This window comes from Penicillium digitatum, chromosome 3, assembly GCF_016767815.1.
Source record: "Penicillium digitatum chromosome 3, complete sequence".
NCBI classification, from domain to species: domain Eukaryota; kingdom Fungi; phylum Ascomycota; class Eurotiomycetes; order Eurotiales; family Aspergillaceae; genus Penicillium; species Penicillium digitatum.
In genome coordinates, this window is record NC_089386.1 from 964,901 (window position 1) to 991,352 (window position 26,452).

Below are 26,452 nucleotides of genomic sequence, written 5' to 3' on the forward strand. Positions count from 1 at the left end.
CAACGGTGCTTACGTGCTGACAATTCGCTGAGTCTGCAGTCACCCGAGTGGTTAGTGGCCTCGCTCTTTAAATACCGAGTTTTCCGCAGCTTCTCCCTTGGAAGCCTAAAAGTTCCGCGGCGCATCGACGTAGGACTTGTCTTTGGTAGGTATCCCAGGACTGCACAGCGAGAGATTGATGAATCAAATAATTACATTTGTACCAGTTTTAAAGGATTCTCCCTGTTTGATGTTGGCACAGAAGTATGATTGCCTGAGCTAATAAGAAAGGGGAGAAGCAAAGGTCTGCAGAAAAAGAAACCGAGAAATGAAACACGCCCAGCGCCCGATCATGAGCCGATAATGAAAAACCGCGAATGTGATATCAGTGAGCAAGGAGGAAAGAAATAGACAAGAAGAGGTAGAAGGAAGGAAGGGCCATAAGCGGAAGGCCGTGATCGTTTGAACGGATGCAAGGGGTAATTCGTGTCTTGGTTATGTGGCAGGGGTATCATGGTCATAATTAACTGTTCCTGTCAATTGATTCTTGTGTTGTAGGGGCCGAAACCAGACGTCTAAATCGGCCGTCGAAGAGGGGTTCGACAGGCAAGCATTGGAGCAAAGCTTACAGCTTGAAGTTTTTGCACTTGTTGGGAGAAATAAAAACCTGGGAGGAAACGCTTGAGGCAGATGGTTCGCCAGAGGGGATTCGAAACTCCCAAGCAAGAGATGTAAGCCATGTCGTTTTACTGTTTAGGAGGTAGCACTTCTTCCGTAATGAAGGAAAGAATGTGTTCGAAGTAGCCTGGCTCAGCCACAGAGTCATTGTGACCACCGTTCGGGAGCGTACGCCAGATCTTGCATTCAGACTGGCAAACGGCAAATAATTGGGTCATATTCGACGGGCTAAGTTAGGTGAGCAATGAGAACGCTGCGCTTTTATTATACAAACTTACGGAACAAGCTCATCCTTGAGTCCACTCAGGAAAAGAACTGGAGTTTTGGTGATCTTAGGCAGCACATCTTCACTGATCCAATATTGGTGGCAGAAACGTGCCAGATACCGTGCTGGGGGAAAGACACTGGTTTTAAGTTAGTGTTGCTGCCCTGGGAAATCATGTTGAGAATTCAAAAACATACTTTGGGATCAACTTGCGAATGCTCAGGAAAGTGTTCTCTAAGATCAGTCCTACGATGTCACCTTTCTCCTCGTTGGTGGCAACTAGATTGATAGCCACAGCACCACCTAAACTTTGTCCGTAGATAACGATCTCGGTATCCCTTGTCTCTGAGCGCTGTCGTAGGTAATCAAGGCCAGTTTGAGCATCGATCTTAAGACCGGCTTCATCCGGCGTGCCTGTAGACATCCCGTATCCCCGGTATTCCAGCAGGAAAACATTGCACTGAAGCGTATCCTGTACGGCTTTGGCGATAGGGACGCGGTGGCCGATGTTTCCTGCATTTCCGTGGAACATTAGGACTGTCAGATTGCGAGAGAAACGGCCTGGTCGTTGCCGGAGGAAAAGGGCATGCAAGGACTCCCCGTCGGGCGTGGGGATCTGGAGGTCCTCAAAGTCGCTGATTCCAAATTGGCGAGGACTGGGGACATTTGTGCGCGCATCCACAGGGACATTGCGGGGGTAGATTAGTTCACTGAGGAAAGTGATCAGCTTCGTAAATATATATCCTAGATGCCAAAAGCGTACTTTTGCTTGAAGTAAAGGAGCCCACTTGCAACAACAGCCAGGCCAGACGACGCAAGAACTGGCAGTCGCATGAACTGCGCAGCACTGTTGGCCATGCTGCTGATGCTCCAAGTCGGAGGTGGAGGGGATTCGGACATGGCGCTCAAGTTGGCACTTTAAGAGTGGGGACCGGACAGAGGACGCGACAAAACGAGGTTCGGGAGATTCTGGTATTGCAAAATTATCGACTAGCAGATATGGTCAAAGCAACCAGAGACGGATACAGTAATTTAATAGGAACCACAGAAGAAAAGGGCAATTCAGCTTCAGGAGTCTCCCGGGGGAAGAAGGTAAGTCGATCGCAGGGGCTGAGGCCTCACCGCCCGAGCTGCCGCGTTGTGAGCTTCTGCCTGTGTTCATGATAGCATCACCTCTACTTCTACCCTGAACCTCCTTCTTTTCCTGGCCTTTTTAATCTGGTCTATTGAAGTCATCTTTCTAGTACTTAGATTTTTCTCCAACACAGTGCAAAATGGTCGCCCCTCATGGAACAACAGGAATGCTCGGTGAAGGTGAGCAGAGAGCTATCGTCATCCGCCGACAGCAACCCGCTAACACATCCAGATGGCATTCACGTCGACATGAACCACCTGAAGTCTGGTGAGGTCAAGTAAGCTAGGCTCATTATGACATTATCTGCCGTGGAGCTACGCAACGTATACTAACCCTATCGTTCTTCATCCAGCTTGGGAACCTCGATGTGAGTTGAGCTGGAGCTCCCAAACCTCACCATTTCCAAAACTTCCCATTAACGTTCCAACAGCATGGCTATCAACTTCAAAGACGGAGTTATCCTCGGTGCAGACAGTCGAACGACCACCGGTGCCTACATTGCCAACCGAGTCACCGACAAATTGACACAGGTGCACGACACCATCTGGTGCTGCCGATCGGGTTCCGCTGCAGACACCCAGGCCGTGGCCGATATCGTCTCTTACCATCTCAACATGTACGGCGTAACGAACGCCGAGGCCCCCACTACACAGGTTGCTGCATCACTCTTTCAGGAATTGTGTTATGAGAACAAAGATGCGTTGAGGTTTGTACCCAACTCTTCGGATCATCGGTCTTCGCTCGAAATCCGTGCTAATTGACCTATAGTGCGGGCATCATTCTTGCCGGATGGGATGCGCGACACGGAGGTCAGGTGTACTCGATACCGTTGGGAGGATCCCTCCACAAGCAGTCGTTCGCTATCGGCGGCTCGGGCTCGACCTACATCTATGGCTATACCGATGCCCACTGGCGGGAACAGATGACGGAGGAAGAGGGCATCGATTTCGTGCGGAGTGCGTTGCAGGAGGCGATTAAGTGGGACGGCAGCTCCGGTGGTGTCATTCGTCTTGTGGTCCTTACCAAGGCCGGTGCCGTGAGACATCTCTACTTGCCAGACAACGGCTACACCGGGCCGGGAGTGACGAATTAATAAGTGTTCTAATATTGTGTCAACCTCCAAATGAAATGGTTTCATGATCCCAGTCCTCCGGTCTTCGCATTCTGCTATACTCCCCCACCGGGAATGTACAACCACTATGTCTGAGCGCCAACAGGACAAGTCTGACACTAGACCACGGGTGCTGCCATACCCCCACCTTTGTCATCGGGCTCTGTAGGGAGAAAAGAACCGAGCAGTGCAAGAAGCACTCGATTGGAAGTCTTCGGCCAGCTGGCTATTGGGTCATAACTGCCGGATATTCTTGAGCCGGGAGGGACATCAGATAATTATACCCTGGTCTTTACTATTATGGCATGAGTGACTTGATACTATTGTGCTCTGTAGAACGCTAGATCGGCAATTTCCACTAATGCTACCTAGGCCTTGAGAGACAGGCCGGTAGAACCTGTCACATCCCACACGCAGCCTACAAACTGCCATGCTCTCTCCATTATTTAATGGAAATTTATACTCTGAACAAAGGGAAATGCATGGTAATTCTAGAAATCGGTATATCTTCCATTGGATTCTCAATATAGAATGTCATCCCCGGACTAAATCTCAAACCCCTTTTTGGTTAATGAGAGTAAATAGCGCTAAGACAACTGCCCAGTGTTCGAATCATCACTTATCCATGACACGGGGTCACAGATCGTTCTATCATTCGTCAATCTAGTCTGGCTTGGAGACTCTCCACACCGTCTTTTATATCAAGGGGAGTCTTTGCTTCCAAGATGACAGGTATTTAGTCTCTTTTGAAGTATGTAGGAGAATCGATTTCCATTTTCTTTTCTTTAATATCTTAATTAGTCCAAACATGAGTTCTATAAAAGTAAGAGGTTGAATGTCTGATTAATTGGATCCTGTTTCATCTTCCCCCCCCCCCCCCCCCCCCCCCCCCCGGAGCCACACTGACCTCACTGACCTCACCTGGACCCAAACTCCCTCTTCCCCAACTCCCACATATCTCCATATTATCTGCGCATCCATTCCCCCCAACCCTGTTCTTCTGTTCTGTTCTATTCTCTTTTGATCGTTTCTTTTTTCAAATGGATTCGATCGACAATTGTTGATCCCTCGACCTCTCCCTCTTTTTAGACCGGGGACTTTCCCTGATTCTGTGGTCTAGCCCTCGCGGTAATCAAAGTCGTATGCAGAAACCCTCTCTCTTTTCCTTTGTATTGCGTATATCATTCCTACTCCCTAGCCTCTAGCCTCTTGCATCTTGCCTCTTGCCTCTTGCCTCTTTCTAAATCCCCATGCATCCGGTTTAATAGTGGCGAGTCCGAGTTGCGACCGCCTTGCTGACCCGTGCTCCCGCAGAATAACAGACCACGATAGCCGTGACATGAGCTCCATCGTCGTCAACCACGTGCCGTCAGATCTTAACGACATGTTGGGAGGCGCAATCAATTCAGATTCAGTTTACTCTTTTGCCCAGCCAATGGACACCCACTCGACTTCTTCAAATCCCCCCACCTCTACTGCCCCACCGTCCGTAGGCTCTGCTCGGCTTCCTGTGCATGCGAATGATGTACCGGCTTACATCAACTCGTACACACCTTCACAAGCTTCCCGCGCTTCTTCCGACACTCCCAACTTTACCCCACGACCGCCCTCAATGACATCTCATCCCAACCATGCCCTTCCTCCGGACTCTTACTCCTCAGCACCTACCCCACCAACCCAGAGCGGGAGCAACTCATACTCTTCTGATCCGTCAGCGCCGGATTCACCTCGCCTCCAACCCACATACCAGTCTATGCAGTCTGTGCCAGGCTCCGAAGCCAATTCACCGAGTCGCATTCGCGTCCAAAGCTTGTCCCATATCCAGAGTCTCGCCAATGAGAACTTGATGGGATCGTGGAGCTCACACAACCCCGCAATTGGGCCACAGCAAAGACAGTACGAGATTAGCTCCATGCCGGTCACGGAGATCATTGAGATGGTCGCTGGGCTTTTGACCAAGATCACGACCACAAACGATATGCATCATGAACATGTACATCGCCACATCCCGCCACCCGAGGGCACCTCCAACCTCAGCCCACAGGCTACCAGCGTGCTCGCATTTCACGGAAAAAATGTCCCAACCATCACAATTTTGAGTTACTTGACTCGCATCCACAAATATTGTCCCACAACCTACGAGGTCTTTCTAAGCTTGTTGGTTTACTTTGACCGTATGACCGAGCTGGTCAACCGTGATCAGCTTGAGCAGCTACACCAACTAAGGGGCTCTGCCGAAGAATCCGGATTTTCATCTACATCTACAGAATCCCCAGGAGCCCACCAGATGCAGGATTCTCATCTGGCGACCCCACCCCCCTCAACCGGCTTTACTGCGCAGGACCCGCAAGGGTCGACAATCTCGCCCAGCCTTTCGCCTCAGTCGGATGCTGAGGAACTTTCACATTTCTTCGTCGTTGATAGCTTCAATATCCATCGACTTGTCATCGCTGCCGTGACCTGTGCGAGCAAATTCTTCTCTGACGTCTTCTACACCAATTCACGTTATGCAAAGGTAGGTGATTCTCATATCTGACTTGTGGATTACGACTAATCCATTATTGGATATGTAGGTTGGCGGTCTTCCACTGGTGGAGCTGAACCACTTGGAACTTCAATTCCTCCTTCTGAACGACTTCCGACTGGCCATTACCGTCGAAGAACTGGAGTCTTATGGCACAATGCTCGTAGAATTCTACGCACGAGAGGTTGTGACCCAACGGCAACAAAAGCACAGAAGTCTCCCCCGCGCGATTGGCCCTCCAGCGACCGATGCGTACTCTGATGCCATGTACATGCGATCCCGCGATAAGCCTCGCGGCCACGTCGAGTTCGGACAAACTCCGACGCCACCTTAGTCTGTTCATCGGATACCCGAGTTTGACATTCTACATGGCACATTCTGTTCATTTCTCAGTCCTTGGGCTATCCATCTTATCTTTTCCACCCTTTTTTTCTACACTCGATCCGTTGAGCGTTTGCTTATCTCATATCTCGCACTCGACCTTGTATCAATTCTAGTTTCTGGCGTCTCATACCCTCCCCCGTCACCTCATACACACACGCACCCCTTACTCCTCTCTGGATTTGTTTCAGCGCATTTACACGTCATGACTTGTATAGAGTTTTGGTTCTTAGGCCGGGCTTTGCGGGTTGTCTCTTTACAAGTATTCCCCCTTCTTGCAACATACATAAACATCTACTTGATCTTGTTACTGGTCTTGTAAGTTTGTGCTGTCTTCTCTTATCTCTTTCGTGGGTTGGTGTTATGCTGGCGCTTTTCTTGCATCACGAGTGTGTTTGCGGATTAACTTGTCGTCCTTCGGGGATAGTCTTGAAAATCTTTCTAACCTGCTTCACTTCTTCTATATTTTTTTGGTTATTGTGGTTGTAGTCCCGTGGATTCGTGGAGCGGTCCCAGTCTATGGATCCATCCTCGACCTTCGAGTTTGGGGAACTGTATGAAAAAAAAACACAACGGGTATTGATTGATATAGATACCAAGTGTCTGGCTTCATCTCAGACAATAGCATATAAGATAAATCATACGTAGAACCGCATGAAGTGGACCAAAATTGACCGCAGAAGACAACCACAAGGCAGATTTCGGCATCGGGCTTTGCGACAATTAGCCCTAAGCGACGAGATTCCCCGAAACACCAATCACTCATCTTTGTATGAATATAAAATACCTGATGTAGCAATGCTTTCATACTGAGAAAAATCAAAGGCACTTCTATCCTTAATTGGCTATTGGGAAAAGGCAAAAAAAAAGCGCAATCTCATTCTCTCCTTGATGAGTTCTCTCACTTTCTGATTTTTAGGAAAATTAATCGGTTGGGTTCAATCACCTTGCCTCTTTTATACACAACTTGCCGCTGTAGCAGTCTTCCTTCTGCAGGTTCTTCCTGCTGTGGCTCACATCTCCGGTAACTCCAATGGCTGTGCTTAGGCTTATCCTTGAGGAAAACTAGAACGTCAACAACCATTTCCCAGTCTGTCCATAGTTCAAACTGCTCTGGAGATGATCACTTCAGCAACAAATTTCCACGAACAAGAGCAACACGACCGGCACTTTGACGGACTGGGGGATCTGGCAATGCTCCAAGAAGAGCAGGCCAAGCACTGACAAGGATTATCCAGTCTTACTCGTGTCACTTCGACTGTGACCATCACCATCACCATCACTAGAACGAGCAGGTTGTGAATTACACTGAAAACTGACCCCACAGCTACAACCAGAAATCTCCCGGGGAGTGTCCTCAACGGGGTGAGATCTCTCTCCATTTGATGCTCGTGACAACGGAGAAATCAGGCACTTCAACAGCTATGGTGCCCGAAAATACCAGCCCCCTTGTACACACTGAGACCTTAAAAGTAAGTACCGAAGACCTAGAGTTGATCAAGGCCATTTCCTCTGGTAATTCCTGCACAACGACGGCAACTACAGAGCTTGCTGGTTCAAAACATTTATACCTTGGCAACTGAGGGTCGCTCGAACGAGAGCAATGAAAAGACTTTTTTTTTAAATCTGAGTCGTCTTCAACTATTAGAAGTGTCACTAGTCTCATCGGTAGCCATCTGCACAGCCCGTTTGATGCACTCCCAGACTACGATTGATCAGCACAGAGTCATGTTGGGGTGCTGGTTGGGGAAAGGACTGCCAACACTTGAAGGAACCAGTGGCTTACGAACGACAACATACATCTTGAAAAAGCATGTTGTGAATCGAATTGAGCTTTCCCTGGCTAGGTCTAGTGGTGACCTTTGGTACTCCTTTTTGAAACTTGATAGTCAATCTCCTGAGATGATGAACGCTTCTCAGGACTTTAGATTATAACTTAGAGTCAATATAGCTCTATTCATGTTAGAAAATTCTATTGTGACTCCGAGTGATCATAGATAATTCCCTTGTTTCATCCTTGTTTTAGCCATAGAGGGATGTACTTGATGCACGCACAGACCACTTGAATCTGCTCCGGGGCCTGTTCTCTCCACGCCCCTCGCACTGCGAGAACGCATGATGAAGAAAAAAAGAAAAGGAAAAAGGTATGAGGATGCCATCAGGCACTGAAAATTCAATTAGCGCAGCCAGAAATTCATAGAAAAAGGCATGAACGAACTTCTTTCGCCAAAAAGGCGAGCCACCACACGCTCTGCTGCCTTCCTCGCGTTCACAGACAGAAACGTTCGCCAATTATCCCCTAAAAGAAGGAGGGTCAGCATCAGATGATAACATGCGAAAGAGAGTGGCTATATTTACTCCGTAAAGAAAGAAGATGAAGCCACCACACGCTCTGCTGCCTTCCTCGCGTTCACAGACAGAGACGTTCGCCAATTATCCCCTAAAAGAAGGAGGGTCAGCATCAGATAATATCATGCGAAAGGTAGTGGCTATATTTACTCCGTAAAGAAAGAAGATGAAGCCACCACACGCTCTGCTGCCTTCCTCGCGTTCACAGACAGAGACGTTCCCAATCCCCTCCCCCCGAAGACATGCGGTTAGTATGTGGCCAAAAAAGGGAATGGAATCACATTTACCTTGAAGAAGAAAATGATGAAGCCACTGCATGTTCTGCTGCCTTCCGCATATTCACAGACAGAAATGTTTCATTCGATCGATTCGATTCGTCGGGGCGATACCCACCAGCCACATAAACTTGATCGTTATATTAGCTCTTGAAATCTTCAGACGCTTGACAAGTACATACCCTCTTCGTCATCCGATGGAGCTACCACACGCTCACGGACAGAGACGTTGCCCCCGTGTCTTCAATGTACTTACCAGATCCCTCAAAACAAAAAGAAAAATGCTAACAAGCAGACACGGAAAGCAGGTTCTTGGGGGGTTTTTGTTTTCACAAAATCAAACGGCAAAAGCCTCAGCAGATCAAAACAGAACAGGCAAAAGCAGACACAGAAAGCAGTTTTTTGGGGGGTTTTTTGTTTTCACAAAAGCAAACGGCAAAAGCCTCAGCAGAACAAAACAGAACGTGCAAAAGCAGACACAGAAAGCATCAAGAACAAGATGAGGGTAACAGGAAGAGGAAGACAAAGCAGCCGCGAAGGACTCTGAAGACACCGAATGCAGACCGTCAGCATGAAAAGAAGCACGTCCCATAGAGGAACAGGAATGCAAATGCAGCATAAGTTGCTGGTGCAAGGCATGGGAAGAAAGACCCCAGCAAAAGGAAGAGCCCACAAAGGTTGAAGAAGCCGGTGGTCGAGAAGGGGCCAACCTGGACGTGGGTCTGAACCGCACGTACATGAACCTTTGGGGGTAGATCGCAAGAGTAGGGAGCAACCATGGCCTTGGGTTCAGGCGCAAGAGATGATACTTCAGAGGGGGCATCGGGGTCTGGAAGCGCACGCATGGTGGAGGACATATCGGAGGCAAACCCACGTGGCTTGGGGGCAGCCTCAGGCAGAATCTCCATGAGCGAGCGCATGTTGAAGGTGTCATTCAGGTCCGGCAGGGCATCTTTCAGAGAGGACATGTTGAAGGCAGACTCATCGGAGTAAGGTGCGGACCGCGGAGAACGGGGCTCAGACGCATACACAGTGGCGAGATAACGGGCACGTGCAACGCTCGTCCATTGTGGATGGCTTTTGTACCGAGGCCCAGAGCTTTCAGGAAGCTTGGAAAGGAACCTCTGGTTGGTGCCCAGTGGATTCGAAGTGTACATGATGAACGATTTCGTCTCCGTGATCAGGCCTCTCTTGAGGATGGCCTTTTTGGTCTGATCTGGCCGAGCCGGAATTGTCCTAACCTGCTCAAGGGAGAGCTTATCGTCGGGGAAGTGTACTGTCTTCCGGACGTGAGGCTCTTTAGAGGGGGTAGAGTGCCGGTCTGGGTCCGACGCGGCGAGGCATGACTTCAGAGGAGGTGGGCGGTTTTTAGAAAGGAGGTGGAGGCGACAGCGAGAAGGACTAATCCTTTCGCCAAAGGAAAAGGAAGAAGAGGAAGGGTGCATTTTGAAAAGCCTTGAAAGCAATGAGAAATGGGTTTGGTAATCAATAGCAATTGCAAATGATAAATAGCCAGTGGCATGGGGAGAGAAGAAAGGAGAAATGGAAAAGGGAACTGGGAGGAGAGAAATAACGATTTGGATATTCCATGGCAACGGGCAAAGGCAACAGGAAGGTACGATGAGATGGTAAACAGAACATGAAGCTATACAGGAAGGCACAATAGGTGGATGGTGGCCATGGAAACCGGATATGCAGTTAGGGCTAGAAAACTACGAACTACCTGACCGGGGCAGGAGCGTCCATGATATAACTGCTGCAACTGTTTTATGCTACATGTGCGGACCTCGGAGCTGCCCCAGGATAATACACATGTATGGTCAACTCAGAGCTATCAAAAATGATCGGAGTTAGGGCTAAATTATGCATGGGGCAGATCCAACCTTCTCCCAATTGGAAACTATTGTCTTCGTCTCAAGGTTGCTTTGTCTCTGTTGTTTGCGCTGTGCTGACTAGAAGACAAAAGAGATATCGAAAAAGTAATCAATCAACCACGATATTTGATTAAATATCAATTATCAGGAATTAGATCAAAGACACTGGAAAAGACACACCAGCGAAGACGCCTAATGAAGACAAAAGATATCTAAGAGAATGCGAGGGTCTAGTTGGGTAGTCATGACGTGCCTGTTATACTTATGCCTACAAAATATAGCCCTTGCAAGGCATGAAAGCTTGGAATGGGCGGGCATCTCACACACGACGGATTAGATCTGATGCAAATGAATTCAAAGTAAAATCGCTCAACCTAGGAACCGCCAGCACTCCACCGGGTCATAATGATACATGCATTTTTTTCTCAATCTTCCAATGAGCACCAGTAGGGAAAAACTCATGAGAACAACGCTGATCGGGCGATGTGTTGGACTTCCTGCTCCTCGAACTACACTCAATTAGTCACATGATCATTAATTTAGTCGAATGGATTGCAAGAAAAGAAACGAAAGGAAAACGTACGTCCATGAAATCCGTCGCAGTAATCAGAGCCATGAATGTCTTGACTAGTTCACATAGTGTCTCGTGGTGGGCGGTTGATGTATTTCCAATCTTGGCAGATCGTTTGAAGATTCCCACCATGCATGGCCGGTTTTCAGCCAAGAATGTCCGGGTCTGCTCCTTAAGTTGTTCGTTGTGGATGCCTCGGGAGAAAACTGCATACACGATGACCTGGAGGACTGAAAGAAGAAGATCGTAATACCTCTGAAGCGCATCGGGATTATCAATATCTAAGGGACTTAGCAAGGTTCAATTGGGCCAGCGTGTAATTGACTAACCGATACCGATGTCTGGATCAGCAGCGAAAAGTCGTGATTCTTGCACGGCTTGGAAGAGACCAGAGTTAAGCACACAATTTGCTCCGCCCTTGGTTTGAGACAGCCGCTGAAGTAATGACAAAAGCGACTCATAGTATGCCAGTAATGCCGGGGTGTCTGGTTCTTGATTAGTTATAATAACGTGGCTGGTTCAAATGGGAAATGACTGACCGCTTCCCTGAGCATTTTGAAGTTCGAGCGGAAGAGACCGCAAGGCATCCAGGAATAGACTCAAATAGTTGGACCTGGAGACTAACTCGGCCAAAACACAATCAGTTTGGCGATCTAGAACAGCTAAACTGTTCAATAGCACAAGAGCGGATGCACGGCACGACTCTTGGCCAGTATAGGCGTCATCGCACATGGTCTCAATGAGGCTAGAGCCGGCCGCTTTGATGACATGTTGGCTAAGACGTCGTAGGTTTTCGTGGCCCTTGTTCGACGATGTTATGCGTATTATGTAGTGGGAACAAATGCAGTAAAGCGTCTCTCTCAACAACACATTTCCTGTTGCCAGGTTGGTACCTCGGATGCAGAGTTGAAAGAGCTGGTGGAGCTTTTCGTCAATGACATCCCCGCGTCGGGACGCGTCTGTTGCCGATGGCTCCGACGCAAGTCTACCGATCAACAATTCAGCCAATCGTGCCAGTTCAAGCGCCTCGGGTAGATCCGCCTCGATTGCCGTTGTGAGCTTAGGGAGAATCAACTGGATTGAATGTAGAATAAAAGCCGGCCTGCTTTCTTCATCGATGGCAGAGCAAGTGATCATCGTAGCAACAAGCTCTACCCAGGAACGAAGGGCGTGGTAGCGATTAGTTTGAATCAGGCTGTTCTGCTTTGTTGCAAGAATGAACAACTTCAGGTCATTGGCCTCGGCTAGCAACTGCTCCTCATCATGCGGGCGGAGCGGTCCATTGGCCATGAGTTCTGCTTTCCGCATCTGTATCATCTCCTCTACCCCCTCCATGCTGTACACGCTATCCTCCCGCTTGCTTTCTAATTGAAGAGCAACATCACTGAGCAAATAGAGCTGGGGAATGTTGAACTCGCGTCCAACATCAAGATCTGCGAAATCGAAAAGATCAAATATGGACGGACTGGATATTGGTTCACCGCTATCCGCTAGCGTGCTTCCGAGCAGCACCGAGAGAATTTGGGCATGTAGAGCCGGTGATCTAGCCTTTGCTGTCGAACGAACCTCGGTTGCAGCATATGTGAAGAGGTGACTTCGGTAAAGCAGGAATTCTGCCAGGGCAGTAGCAGCATCTGTGAGCCAAAATTCCTCTGAATCAATAGGGAATCCATTCCAGGCAGTGCTCGGGCCAATGATCGGTTGGTAGGCAAACATCTCGCGCAGGAAATCCTGAGCACGCATTTCACCAAGGGTGTAGTAGCTTGCCAGCTTCGATGACCACAAATGCTTCAGCACTTCAAAAGCCATCCGTTTGATATGTACTACCCAAGATATAATGCCGCCATCGAGGAATTCCGGATATGATTTCAAGAAATTCACGATGGCATGTAGCAAGGAACTTTGTTTCGCGAATAGCCCTTCTGATGAAACATCAAGAATGTTTCCCACGCAGTCGAAACCCAGCAGCAGATGGGCTACTGTTGGACGATCTGTGATTGTTCCTAGGCAGCTGTTCAATAGAGCGAGAAGGCTTTCCCGGATGACATAGCCGGCGGCGTTCGGGCCGAAATCAAGTTCTCTTACGTCAGGTTCCATTTGTAAGACAAGAGGCCGGGATATGCTGTCCACATCAACCTCGGATGCAAGCACCTCCACAATCTTGTTTGAGGATTGCCACTTGACGAGTTCCAGCGAAGTCAACTTGTTGAGCTTTCTGGAACTAGTAAGCTTTTCTAGTAAAGCCATAGAAATGACAGTGAGTTGTTCATGCGCCGTGCCACAATACAGACAGAGTGACGGGATGAGTGTTAAGTTGTTCAGTACGGTGTCCTCAAATGAAGCGAGCGAGGAATTTGCCACAATGGTCCGGGATGGTACGGGCTGGGAGTGTATCAAGGGCTTGACAATGTTAAAGTATGTCGATTGTAGGTCCACCAGCAAGTTCATAGCCTCCAGACTCCGGTGCAAGGTCAGAACCAAAACAGAGTCAGGCGACGCGGTAGCAACGTCCGAAACATCTTGTTTGGAGGCTGCAAACAGAGATTTGAGCACATCTTCGTTGAAAAGCCAGTCTACCACGCGGGCAAACGGGTGCGAGCGAACGTAGTTGAGCAGTGATGAAGTCTGCGTCGGAGAATCCGACACTGATGGCTGGCTAAGAAGTAACACTAGGTCTTCATTGAAGGATTTCAAGCTTGCCACAACGAAATCTAGGCAGTTGAAGGTCAACAAGCGGGATTGATACTCGTTAAGATCTTGAATCTTCCTTGAAAAGGCATGCCCCAAGATGAAATCAATGTAAGGTTCAATCCCAGACATGCGGTAAGTTCCACCTAAGGTCTCGGGGAAAGGCAGTGACAGTGGGTCATCAATTGAGTCAGATGAGGGAGTAGTAAGCGCGTTGATGAGAACAACAAAAGAATTTGTCTGGTCAAAGTTCTCTCCGATCTTTTGCAGGGCTTGTTGCTGGTGCCAAACGGCAGGGTTTGAAACCAAAGGCACTTTTCCAATGCCGGAGGCACCTGTTCCTCCTGATAACCACCCATCGAGACGAACCCACGTTTCTTTTCCAACGGTGGATAATTTGTCAGTCATCAATGCCGAGAGACTTGAAAACGTAGTTGCCCGAAGATGCGACGGAATCTGCCCACTGCACAGGTCTAACAGTGTACCAACTACATTGAACGATTCATTTTGCAGCATCCACTCTCGGATAGATCGACTCTGCTTGCACAGGTGGCCTATCAACCGAAGGTAGCATGTCAGCATTACTGGGCTCTCAGGCTCGTTCATTTCCACGGGCTCTGGTTTCCGTGGACGGAAGATCCCTGGCGGCCCTTGGGGGCTTGTTGTGGTGGAAGGCTTTTCAGTGACCCGAGATGCGTAAAGCTTCAGTTCAGCGAACATTTGCGACCAATTCATTGTTGTGGAACGCTTGAACTTGGAAGACATAAATTTGTCTTCCTCTGACAGGAATCGATGTGCCGCGGCTGCATTTTCTTCGCCTTCGGATATGGAGCACAGCATTTCGCAAAAAGCACTGACCCGAGGAACAGTCTGCCGTTTGGACGCCCACTGAAGGAAGCCATAAAGATTCCCATCGGGGTCAGCCCAAAATTCTTGAGCGGCTTCTTGTCGGTGCTCAAAAGCAAATGAGATGATCATAAGAAGGGACTCAAGGTGAGTTCGCACCTCTACCAAGCTACGATGGAGGTTAGAAGTGAGGCCATCTCTGAGTGCGGTGATCTGGTCTAGTCTTTGTGAGTCCTCTTCCGATTTCAGTCGTCGGACCGCGTCAGGCATATTTGCAACGCAAGATTCCACAAAAACTTCGAGGTTTTCCATCAAAAGCTCCTTCATAAATCCAGAGCATGGTTCTGGCTCAGGCAATGATACGACACTTTCCCTGAGCAGCAATGTCACTAATTCGCTCCGTGCGGGGTCCGCCCACTCTTCGGTGTTGACGCTGGAGCAGATCGCAAGCATAAAATCAAGGGCGCCATCATCAAGAGACGACATAAACATCTTCGTACGCTCTTCAGATTCCTTCTCCGCGTCGGCTGATGGGGATGAAAGACCATCATAGTACCATCCACTGTAGACTGAGAGCCACAGAGCAACAAGGGCGGCGTGGAAATTTGACAGCTTCCAGGCCTGATCATCTTTGGATGTAGTGATTAGTTTGTGCAGGTCTCGCGCCTCCTTCTCGGATCCAGAGCCCTCAGGAGAACCATGCTGTACAAAAGACACAATTGTGACTGGGATGTAGTGAAACAAGAGTCCGTCGAAGCGATCGATGTTTTTCAACTGACTCACAAGTATGCGAAAGTCTTCGCAGCTTGTGTATGTCCCTTTGAACATATAGAATAGGATCGCACCGAGTGACTCATGCTGCTGTTGCAGACTCGTGCGTTGGAATTCAATAGCCTCCATGATGTCGCGGTCATTTTCTTGCCCAACGACCGAGGCTTTCTGAACTTGATCTCCAAGGAGCAAAAGCCATTTCTGGATATCGGCCATGGAACTCAAGGCTTTTCGCGCGAAGAGGGAGGCATTCCGTAGAGGGCTGTCTTTGATTTCTAGAACGTGGGCCAGTGTTTCGTGCATGATAGGGTGGGTCATTTCATGTTCAGTGTCGCGCGATTCTCGGAAGATGAGACGTAGACACTCGAGGGTAAAAAGGCGACGCTCATGGAAGCTTATTATCGCAGCGATCAGCGGGGGCCTGTCCAGCGCTTGTGAATTGTCTTGGGCGGCCAGGAACATAACTGCTGCTTCCATTTCATCGATATCGAGCGCATCGGCAAGTTGCAGTGCGCCTTGTTGGAAATCCTGGTTCACCGAGTATTCAACGTCGGCCACGGTGATCTTCCCTGCGTTATCGCATTCAAAGTTAGTGGCTTGTGAAAACAAACGCAGGAAGAGTTTTTTAAGTGACCAAATTTCAAAGTAACCACTTACCCGAGAGAACAGCTTGACGGCTTGCATTGTTCTTCGCCGGCTTGTCTAGGAGTTTGCGGAAGTCTTGAATATGGATCTCCAATTCAAAACACAAGCGATCGACGTTTGGGAGTTGAGAGTTCGAAAGGGCAGAGAGATCCTGATACAGACCGCGGAGGCCATTCCGGGTGTCCTGGAGCTCTGCCATGACGGCGGGGTGAAGTTGGGAAGTGAAGCTCGAGCTCTCTGTTTGTTCCAGAGTCCAGGAAGGCGGAACGCGACAAAAATCGGGCGGTAAGACAGCTTTCCCAAGTACTGCCACTCCACTTTCCACTGCAATCACCTCGCCCTTATCGACTCAATTGTCAGTTCGCAGACTGCTGATTGATCCGAGATGTCTTTTTTAACCGGGTGCAAGAAGAGTTGTTGAGATTCGATGTTTCTAGGTCTTTTACACGTCGAAAAAAAGAATCGCAAGTAAGACCCCCAAAAGAGACGCGATGGGGGAAGTCTTTCTCGACAAGACGATTAGCCAGCTCTCGTCAGAGAAGCAGAAGGCCCGGTCGGATGGTTTGGCAGGTTTGATAATTTCCATACTATCTCATCGCAGAAGCATTGGTCCTAACTCACTTGGTAGACTTGAAGCACATCTTCCAGCAGAATAAGAAGAGTTCCAAGCTGTAGGCAGTCAACTACCCAAATTAACCTTGCAGGCTATCCAAGCTAACAAAGTTCCACCTACCTAGACAAACGCTCAATGACAAAGCTTGCCACAAGATCTTTGAATCACTATTCCGTTTCGTCGCAGCAGAGAGGTCGACATTCAATCGAGCTCAAAAGTCTACGAACAGCTCTTCTGCATCGCGGCTCTCGACATGTGCTTCCGTAATCCGAATGGCTGTTGACTTCTTTCTGAAAAACTTGAGAATCAAAACAGTGCGCGCCATCATTGACCACATTACTGAGACCATACCGGTCCCTGGGGAAGGGCTGTGGGAACCCCTGAGCCTGGACTATACCAAGTGTCTGGCATCGCTTTTACGTTACCGTCCTCACACTGAGCATCTTGACAAAGAAGACTGGGGAGTCCTCATAAGCTTTTGCCTTGCAGGTCTTAGCTACGGGGAGAACGAAGAAAGTCAATTGAGTATTCGAAGCGGTTATCGATCCGTTCTCGAAGATCTAGATGCCAGCGACAGCCATTCTACCCCCTTGAGAGTGACCGCCCCCATCCCAGTCAGCAGGGAAAGGCATAATGGCAATAGAAATGTCATTGAAGAAGTTGTAATCTGTATTCAGCTCTTGACAACAAGCCCAACCCCTCTTCAAGCTACAGCCCAAAGCATCCTTCACGGACTTTCCGATTTTGTTGAGTCATCTGTGGCTGGAAATGCACACCAGCTCGCGTTCAATAGCATCAATGCAGTCGTTACAAAAGTCATGTTTGATCAATCCGAGCTTGTCCGTTCCGTTCTCTTGGGCCTGATTCCAGTAATTCGACGCCTATGGGCCACTAAGTTACAGATTCTCAAGGAGGAGTTACTTGCCACTTTGATGCTTTCTATGATCGTTCTCGTGGACACTGCTCGAAAAGAGCCATCTGAATCTCTGGCATTTGATATCGAAGGACTGGCTAGTACACTTCATTCGGAATATGTGAGGCGATCAGAAAAAGAGATCTTACAAATCGACGAAACAATGCTCTACCAAAATGAAGCATGCCAGAACAGACCAGTGTATGGACCTTGCCTCGGAACTGCTAGATCGGAGCAAAACTGGACAGTCCTCTGGTTGATCGCAGAGCTTCTTAAGCTCTCGGACGGAATTCATAACCGAATCAAGTCTGGCTCAACACGCGAAGGCTCAAACAAAAGGCAGCGCTTCAGTTCTGAGATCCGGGACGTATTTAGAGACTCGGTCTCGGCCACAGGCATCAGGAGAATATGCGCATTACAACTCATCCCATTCCTCGAATCCGAGATTGACATTGAGACTAAGGAGCCCTTTTTCAAGCAGCTGGTTCTGAATGTCTCTGGCGGCAATGGCGCTGTGTCATCCTGGACAATGGTTGCTCTGACGAGGTACGTAAACGAATAGTTGCTGGAAAGAAAATTTGGAAAATGCACCCAGATGTACCTTACCAAAAGCACAAGAGGAAACGCCCTAACTTGAACCTAAAAACAGCATTGCAAATGGGGCTACTGCCAAATCGCCTGGATTCAGGGCCCACTGGCCACGAGTAGTCGAATTTACTACGCGTGCATTCTCATCTCCGGCGACATCGAGAGCTGCATGTAACCTACTGAGTATGGTTTTGCAGTTAGACTTATTGGATTACTCGGTAGCTGTGGAGACAACGCGGTCACTCTTGACTTCTGCCAGTAGACCATCTGCTATCTCAGACTCGTCTTTAAGGCTCTGGGCCTCAATTGCACGAATGATGACACAGTTTGACCCTGGGTCAACCCAGCAGACCTCTATACAGATATGTGGCTGGCTAAGAGAAGTTTGGGCTGGTACGACATACTAAAGGCTCCTTTTGTAATTCTGGATCTAACAGTTATTTTTGCAGGCTCGGTGACCGATCGAATCCAGACAGCTCGAGTCGCTGCTTTTGCCCGTCCGTTGGAATTGCTAGACCTTTTCTTTTCATGCACTAATCGATCCTTCGCTATTCCACGTTACCAGGTTACGGGGCCAACCGGGCTCATAGGCCGTACTTGGTTCTTTCAACTCGAGAACCGTGAACTGTTGGATTATTGTTTTCATACGAATTCTGCCACAATGAACCCCTGGGATCTACGGGAAACATGGTCCTTGAAGCAATTCTCTAGGCAAGACCCTGCTGATGTAGTGATCTTGGATTTGCTTCGAGTGAGATCTGAGTCGTTTTTACACGCATGGCACGCTATGAATGAAGAAAGATCACATATCACTCCTGATAACTTGCAGATTATGGCGTCCTTTTGTGTCGTGGTCTCCCTCTTCATGGCATGTCTTCCTCAATCAGTGGAATCTCAATCTCGATCACGAGATTTGAAACAGAACTACCAAAATCTTTGGAACGCTATATGCGAATTTCTGGCAGCTCATGCTCATGATTCTGCTTTCGTACAATCTTGCTTGGACTTGCTGTCGCCCCTGCTCGGTCCTTTAACGAGTTCAGACACCCCTCCTGCCATTATGACTAGCATTAAAGACCTTGTTGCTCCACTGTCCAAAACGCTTGAGCATTTCCGCCAGAGCTCAAAGATTCCATCTACAGATGATGATCCTATGGATTTGGACGACCGATTCATGGCCGAGGCCCCTTTAGCAACTGATGAAACTATTCTTGCCTTGAACCGGAATTCTCTGTCTGTCTTCCTTGATCCCGTCGCATACCAATGCTGTGTAACTATCCAACTTTCGATTTTTCTCAGAACCCAAGCAGACTGTGGCTTATCATCTGTCGTTGAATATTTGACAGGCTTGGATGAAGCCGATATTCTGGCAACCCAAGCTATTTTACCTGAGGTTTTCCAGCTTTGCTCGAAATTGGAGCCCTCAGAATTGCTCTCCATTATAGAACATTTTGGTGAGAAGTGTCTACAGTCTTATGAAATGGAGCGATGTGAGGCTTCACACTGCATTTGCATCCGCATGATGACCAGCTTTATCGGTTCCTGGACAAACGGGCCTGATGATACATTGAAAGAGTCGGCTATGGACTTGTATATTTGGTTCATGGAAGCGCTCCTGGCTCGGAAAAGGGCTACCCCAAAAGTCTACATTGCCTTAGCCGAGCTTATTCGGGGGGTGATTGGCACATGTCCCTCGTACGGCAAAGAGCAGTCTCTTCCGTCGCCACGAACAAATTTGTTTGCAATCCTTCGAGGAGGTGACGTTCAGGTCAAATTCAGCGTTGCGAAGTTTATCCCTGCTTTATTTGAGCGGTTCCTTCTTAAAGACCATGATGCCATCTTCGATGATGTATTGGAAAGCTTGCCACGAGACCCGGAGTGGATTGAGGGAATTGCAGTCCGCCTTTTCGTACTTTCGCAGTTGGCTTGCAGGTGGCACACGTTGCTGCGAAGAAGCATCTATCATTTATTTGAAACCCCGGCTCAGGTGCCACTATCACTATGGTACGCCGAGAGATGCATGGTCTCTGTTTCTCAGACCCTTGGTCTGCAAGATGCCAAAGAACTTTTTCGGCTTTTCTCATCTCAAATACTCTACACGTGGACTGAGACACAGAGTATCATGTCCATGCCCTATAGTATATTTGGGTACGACAGTCTTCAAAGCATGCTGGTGGACGTCAAAGATGAAATCGTTGGGCAAATGATGATGCGTGCCAAGGAACAAGAGACAATTGAGCTTGCGAAATACCTCCAAATTCCACATCTCGAGCTCCTGACGACCTCTTTTCACAAGGCCGAGTCATACAGCATTGCAAGAGATATCAGTACTCCTCCGGAACAAGGTACTCAGCCTAAGGGTGTTGAGATCCGTCTGCGGAAACTTCTCGGGGCAGATCAGTTCATGACACAAATCGAGAGCCAGTTCCCTCTGATTATTGCTACGTTTTTCAGATCCCTCGACTTCTATGACCAGATCGGGCGAGCATTCTCAAAGCGTGAAAACTTCGGTTATGCACTCGAGATCCAGGCGCAAATAATCAACAAAAGCACCTCCCAAAATTCGCTGCCAGCAAATCAACAGCCCTCCTTTCGAGCACGCTATCTCCTACATGAGATTGACTTTCTTTGCAGAAGCACTGGGTTTGAATTGGAATCAATATGGACGCCATCACTGGTTTCTTTTGTCTGCCGTTCGCTGCTTGAATCCATACATCCCGCCCTTGGCTCACTTCATGCTTGTTCCGTGATCCGCAAAATTAGAATCCTAACCTATGTGGCTGGTCCTGTCATACTTCAAGACTATCCTCTAGAGATGACGCTGAGCTGTTTGCGGCCTTTCCTTGGCGACATTCATTGTTCCGAGGATGCTTTGGGGATATTCTGGTATCTACTTGAGGCAGGGAAACCATATCTCCAGGTGACGCCAGGATTCACCGCAGGTATTGCTGTATCAACACTGGTCACTCTCCGCAGGATATTTTCGTCGTTGTCTGAGAACACGACCCAGGAAAGCCAGCTCAGAACAGTGCAGTATAATGCAAAAAAATTCTACCAATGGCTAGTCGAGCTCCTTAGAAAGCTAAGTTCGTCTGATTGGGATGCAGAGACGAAGACATCATTTGATCGGCTTGTCTGGCTAGCTGAGAAGTTCTTAACATCTGAGGGCTCTTCGGGCGGACAGGCTGGGAAGGATTTGGTCTTTGAAGTTCTCAAAGACCGAGATTCCGCGACTTCCTTGTTGAGCAAGCCTGTGGCAGATCTTGTTCTGTCGCTCTTATGTCCAGAATTCGAGCAGACATCAGACACTGAGAATTGGGTCTCGGATGAAGATTTGGACCCTGCTTCCTATGTTGTATCTCTATGGCACACATTTCAAAACTTCAGTGGAGGACCTCTATATCGACTTTGGGCCGCTCGGGTTATCGGAAGATCCTTCGCTGCCACTGGGAAAATTGATCAACTGCTCCTGCGAGAACAAGATCTCTCACTATTTCAATCCCCCGAGACCCCTTTGTCGTCTGATATTTTCTGCCATTCTAAGGCCAAAATCCTTCGGTTTCTTTGCGATATGCTGCACGCGCAAAAGCATTTTGAAGCTGGCCTGGTTGAGCGTACGTTGCAGTTAATCGTCAGCAACATAGCGCATTATCCTGAATTCCAAGGTTGCAGTGAGGTGATTCCCGAATCTCTAATGAAGGCCCTCATCTGGAACCCATACACATGTCCCGCCGTTGTACTCTCCAATTCGGAGCAGGAGAGATGCGAAAATGCAGCAACCAGCACTTCCGGGCAGTCGGTTGCTGATTGGGCTCGCAGTGTTTCCCTGTTCTTATCGAATGCTGCTCTAGAAGACCCAGTTATTGGATCTCTCCGCAAAGTTCTCAATGTGAATTCTGGCTTAGCAGTGCAGCTGTTGCCATACGTTGTTCATGATGTTTTGCTTTCAGAAAGGGGTGGTAAAGGCGAGAGAGGAGATATCCGAGGAGAGATCTCTGCTGCCTTCCGGCAGGTGTTGTCTGTGGCTGACAAGGAAACATTACCTCACGCTCAGCTTGTGATCAACTGTATTCTCTACCTTCGAAATCAACCTGTGCCAGATGAGTCAACTATAGTCCAGCGCGATAAATGGCTCGAAATTGACTTCGGTGAGGCATCTTTGGCTGCACATCGCTGCGGTTTGCATAAAACTTCTCTGCTTTTCCTGGAAATTCAAACTTCCAGAGTGGTCATGACATCTCGTCGGTCATCTGTCGTTAAATACGATCCACCGCCTGCTTTACTGCATGATGTTTTCAAAAACATTGATGACCCGGACTTGTTCTATGGTATTCAGCAGAGCTCATCTTTGGCCAGCGTCATGGAACGGCTAGATTACGAAAGCTCTGGATTCAAAAATCTCCTATTCCAGAGTGCAAAATACGACAGTGAAATCCAGATGTCTGACAAGGCAGGATCAAATGGAGTTTTGAAGGCTTTGAATGCTACAAACCTTCGGGGCATTGCCAATACGATGCTCTCTGCATCCAGCAGTGCAAATGATGCCCCTGTCGCCTTTGCGAGCATGTTGCAAGCTGCAACTAGTCTTCAAAAATGGGATATTCCAGTATCGCCTTTGGATTCCTCCCCATCTGCCACTGTATTCCGTACATTCCAAGGTCTCAATACCTCAGGCTCTCTGCTCGAGGTCACTGGCTCAATTGAAAGTGGTCTATTGACCACGCTGAGTTCTCTTCTACAGACCAGTGGGTCAGCTATTAAGATGCGAGAATCAATGCGCGCGTTGGGGATTATGACCGAGATCAGCGACACTTTGCACTTCGCGAGCTTTGATGATGTAGAGAAAGGATGGCAGAGTATAATGGCGAGAAGCAGCTGGTTGAAAACTGAGAGGTACATTTTCCCTTACCCAAATTGTCTACAGGATACTAAATATAGAGAGCAGCTATCATGAAGTCGGAGAAATCTTGTCTTGCCATGAGGCGTTATTTTCATCACTCAGGAAAAATGACGTCCTCAAATCACGGGCAAAACTGAATCTCGAGGATTCACGACTTCTAGAAGCGAAAGTCATTCGACAATCCTTAGAAATCACTAGAATTCATGGTATCTCCCAGGTGTCACTCAAATCTGCAATGAGCCTTTCGAAGCTCGCCGAGCCATGCGCAGCGTTGGGGATGAACATTGACGCCGCTGCAAAATTCGATCTTGCCAATGTTCTGTGGGATCAAGGAGAGATGACCGCGTCTATTCGCATGCTACAGCAACTGAAGGACCAGAATGACCTTCATAAGCAGGCAATCCCCCTCAGTCGGGCTGAACTTCTTGTTACTTTGGTTAGTTGGATGTCCTCTCAAAAAACCTCTGAAAGAAATTTCCCTAGAAAGCTATTCTATCTGAAGTGCTAATATAATCTCAAGGGCCACCATGTAGCCGAAGCGCGCTTGGAGAAGCCTGACTCGATTCTTCAAGAGTACCTATATCCTGCGGTCAAGGAATTGAGAGGAAGCTCCGACGGAGAAGAGGCTGGGCGGGTCTATCACGGGTTTGCAACCTTCTGTGATCAGCAACTACTGAACCCCGATGTACTCGAAGATTTCAAGCGAGTGGAACAACTGCGCGATCGCAAGGAGAAAGAAGTCCTGGGCCTGGAAGAGATGATGAAGAACAGCACAGGCAAGGAAAGAGAATACTTGAAGAACTATCGGGCTAAAGCAAAGCAATGGTTCGACCTCGATGACCGCGAATATCAACGTTTGTTGCGAAGTCGGGAGGCTTTCCTACAGCAATGCCTCGAAAATTACCTTCTCAGTCTGAGGGAAAGTGATACTTACAACAATGATGCTCTACGTTTCTGTGCACTTTGGCTTGATAAAGCAGACAGTGATACTGCTAATTCAGCTGTCTCTCGGTATCTCAACGCGGTACCTAGCCGGAAATTTGCACCATTAATGAACCAGCTATCATCTCGCCTGCTCGATGTCTCCGATGACTTCCAAAAATTACTCACTCAATTGGTATTCAGAATCTGCGTTGAGCATCCGTTCCATGGAATGTATCAAATTTTTGCCAGCAGCAAGTCTAAGGGAGGGAAAGATCAATCGTCTCACTCGCGTTTCCGTGCTGCAAATCAGCTTGTGGATCGTCTAAAGAACGATAGTCACATCGGTCAGACTTGGATTGCTGTGCACAATGTAAACATCAGCTATGTGCGTTTTGCAGTCGATAAACCAGACAGCAAATACAAAAGTGGTGCTAAAGTTCCACTGAAGAACTTGACTACTGGCCAGCGACTCGGACAAGATGCCACGACGTACCAACTACCACCACCGACAATGAAAATCGCACTCCGTGCAGATTGCGACTACAGTCGCGTTCCTACAGTCACGAAATTCCACCCTGAGTTCACGATTGCTTCCGGCGTTAGCGCCCCAAAAATTGTGACTGCCGTTGCATCCAACGGCGAGCGCTACAAGCAGTTGGTATGATCTTTATCTGAAGTACTGTCAACTTTCCTGGCTAAAAACTAACAAAATAACAGTACAAGGGAGGAAATGATGACCTGCGACAAGATGCCATCATGGAGCAAGTATTTGAGCAAGTCAGCAGTCTTCTGAAAGATCACCAACCCACACGCCAGCGGAGCCTAGGCATCCGAACATACAAGGTCCTCCCATTGACACCAAGCGCAGGAATCATTGAGTTCGTTCCGAACACCATTCCTCTGCACGACTACCTGATGCCCGCACACCAGAAATACTTTCCGAAGGACATGAAACCCAACTCTTGCCGGAAACACATTGCCGATGTTCAAACCAAATCGTTTGAGCAACGCGTCAGAACCTACCGACAGGTGACCGAGCATTTCCACCCAGTCATGAGATATTTCTTCATGGAGAAATTCAACAACCCAGACGACTGGTTTAGCAAGCGGTTAGCCTACACACGAAGTACCGCTGCGATCTCTATCCTCGGTCATGTCCTCGGACTAGGCGATCGACATGGACATAACATTCTTCTGGATGAGAAGACCGGGGAAGTGGTGCACATTGATCTCGGTGTGGCCTTTGAACAAGGCCGTGTGCTACCTGTTCCTGAGGTAGTGCCGTTCCGGTTGACGCGCGACCTAGTCGATGGATTCGGCATTACCAAGACCGAAGGAGTTTTCCGGCGCTGTTGCGAATTTACCCTTGAAGCCCTTCGCCAAGAATCTTACAGCATAATGACGATCCTTGATGTGTTACGTTACGACCCACTGTACAGCTGGACTGTCTCTCCGCTTCGGGTTAAGAAAATGCAGATGCAGGACAACCAAGCCAGTGATGGACCACCAGCTCTGCCTGGTGCAGCTGACGCTCTCGTCTCGAAGAGCGCGAATGAGAATGAACCTAGTGAAGCCGATCGTGCATTGACTGTCGTGGCAAAAAAACTGAGCAAAACGCTCAGTGTCACTGCTACAGTCAATGAATTGGTTCAGCAGGCGCGTGATGAAAAGAATCTTGCCATGTTGTACTGCGGTATGTTTCTTTTTCCACGTTTATCCAACGACTGCTTTACTAACTTTTCAATAGGCTGGGCGTCTTATGCGTGAGCTTTGAGGCATTTTGTGCGAGGAGTTTTGTTGCGATAACCTCTATATCTTCCGGGGCTTTGGTCGTGTGTATATAAGGGAATCAGGGTTAGCCTCGTAAGTCATCCGACTTTGAAATGAACATCTCCAAGCGCATCTCAAGCGATTTAAAACAGACATCTACACAGACACATTACTTTTCTTGTCTTCCACGGATGCCAATGTGAGCAGACGCAGGGAGTAAATTGGTCTATCTACCGCCTTACCGGACTTGAATCCAATGCCACTGTTCAATTCCACCTGGAACCGAGGTCACCCAATTCAAGATCGGAATCAAGCTCCAGAATAGTTGAAAAAGAACTCGGTTCTAATTTGCTGGAAGAGGCGGAGAGAGCCAATTTTACATGTCTTGAGAAACCAATTCATTACATTTAGAACACCCTCAAGTGGAAAAAGTGAGGCTTTTCTCACTGTTCTGCAAAGACTGCAATGCAACATGCAATTCTACATCTCTATATTAAATTCTGGATTTAAAGAAAGCTTTGTATTAATGCATGGGAATCATGAAGTATCTCTAACACAATCAAAATATGACCCGATCATCCTTATCGACGGCTTCAAAGAGATCCGGTCCTTTTCGAAAGTGGATTCCTTGAAAATATTTCTTCCTTTGATC

At 48.2% G+C, this 26,452-nt stretch overlaps 6 protein-coding genes across 6 annotated transcripts; 3 read left to right on the forward strand and 3 right to left on the reverse strand.

Annotated features, from left to right (window-relative positions):
* Window positions 1–725: 725 nt before the first annotated feature.
* Pdw03_7896 (Protein bem46) lies at window positions 726–1,822 on the reverse strand (the record flags this gene model as incomplete). The annotated part of the gene is made up of 4 exons (XM_014677556.1): window positions 726–885; window positions 936–1,061; window positions 1,120–1,632; window positions 1,686–1,822. 4 exons carry the CDS (start codon window positions 1,820–1,822, stop codon window positions 726–728), a joined length of 936 nt encoding a protein of 311 aa, XP_014533042.1.
* A 374-nt stretch (window positions 1,823–2,196) lies between these two features.
* Window positions 2,197–3,150, forward strand: Pdw03_7897 (Proteasome subunit beta type; the record flags this gene model as incomplete). Its single annotated transcript, XM_014677557.1, has 5 exons — window positions 2,197–2,236; window positions 2,289–2,334; window positions 2,410–2,424; window positions 2,488–2,763; window positions 2,826–3,150. The coding sequence occupies 5 exons, from the start codon at window positions 2,197–2,199 to the stop codon at window positions 3,148–3,150; spliced, it is 702 nt and encodes a 233-aa protein (XP_014533043.1).
* A 1,357-nt stretch (window positions 3,151–4,507) lies between these two features.
* On the forward strand, window positions 4,508–6,026 carry Pdw03_7898 (Cyclin-dependent protein kinase complex component, putative; the record flags this gene model as incomplete). Its single annotated transcript, XM_014677558.1, has 2 exons — window positions 4,508–5,683; window positions 5,742–6,026. The coding sequence occupies 2 exons, from the start codon at window positions 4,508–4,510 to the stop codon at window positions 6,024–6,026; spliced, it is 1,461 nt and encodes a 486-aa protein (XP_014533044.1).
* Window positions 6,027–9,263: 3,237 nt separating this feature from the next.
* Window positions 9,264–10,142, reverse strand: Pdw03_7899 (uncharacterized protein; the record flags this gene model as incomplete). The annotated part of the gene is made up of 1 exon (XM_014677559.1): window positions 9,264–10,142. The coding sequence occupies one exon, from the start codon at window positions 10,140–10,142 to the stop codon at window positions 9,264–9,266; it is 879 nt and encodes a 292-aa protein (XP_014533045.1).
* An 887-nt stretch (window positions 10,143–11,029) lies between these two features.
* On the reverse strand, window positions 11,030–16,291 carry Pdw03_7900 (Nuclear pore complex subunit Nup192, putative; the record flags this gene model as incomplete). The annotated part of the gene is made up of 5 exons (XM_014677560.1): window positions 11,030–11,080; window positions 11,155–11,423; window positions 11,472–11,627; window positions 11,682–16,016; window positions 16,105–16,291. The coding sequence occupies 5 exons, from the start codon at window positions 16,289–16,291 to the stop codon at window positions 11,030–11,032; spliced, it is 4,998 nt and encodes a 1,665-aa protein (XP_014533046.1).
* A 292-nt stretch (window positions 16,292–16,583) lies between these two features.
* On the forward strand, window positions 16,584–25,797 carry Pdw03_7901 (PIK-related kinase, FATC; the record flags this gene model as incomplete). The annotated part of the gene is made up of 9 exons (XM_066101797.1): window positions 16,584–16,662; window positions 16,721–16,763; window positions 16,830–18,164; window positions 18,469–18,599; window positions 18,656–23,099; window positions 23,152–23,542; window positions 23,627–24,688; window positions 24,748–25,723; window positions 25,778–25,797. 9 exons carry the CDS (start codon window positions 16,584–16,586, stop codon window positions 25,795–25,797), a joined length of 8,481 nt encoding a protein of 2,826 aa, XP_065956880.1.
* Window positions 25,798–26,452: the final 655 nt, after the last annotated feature.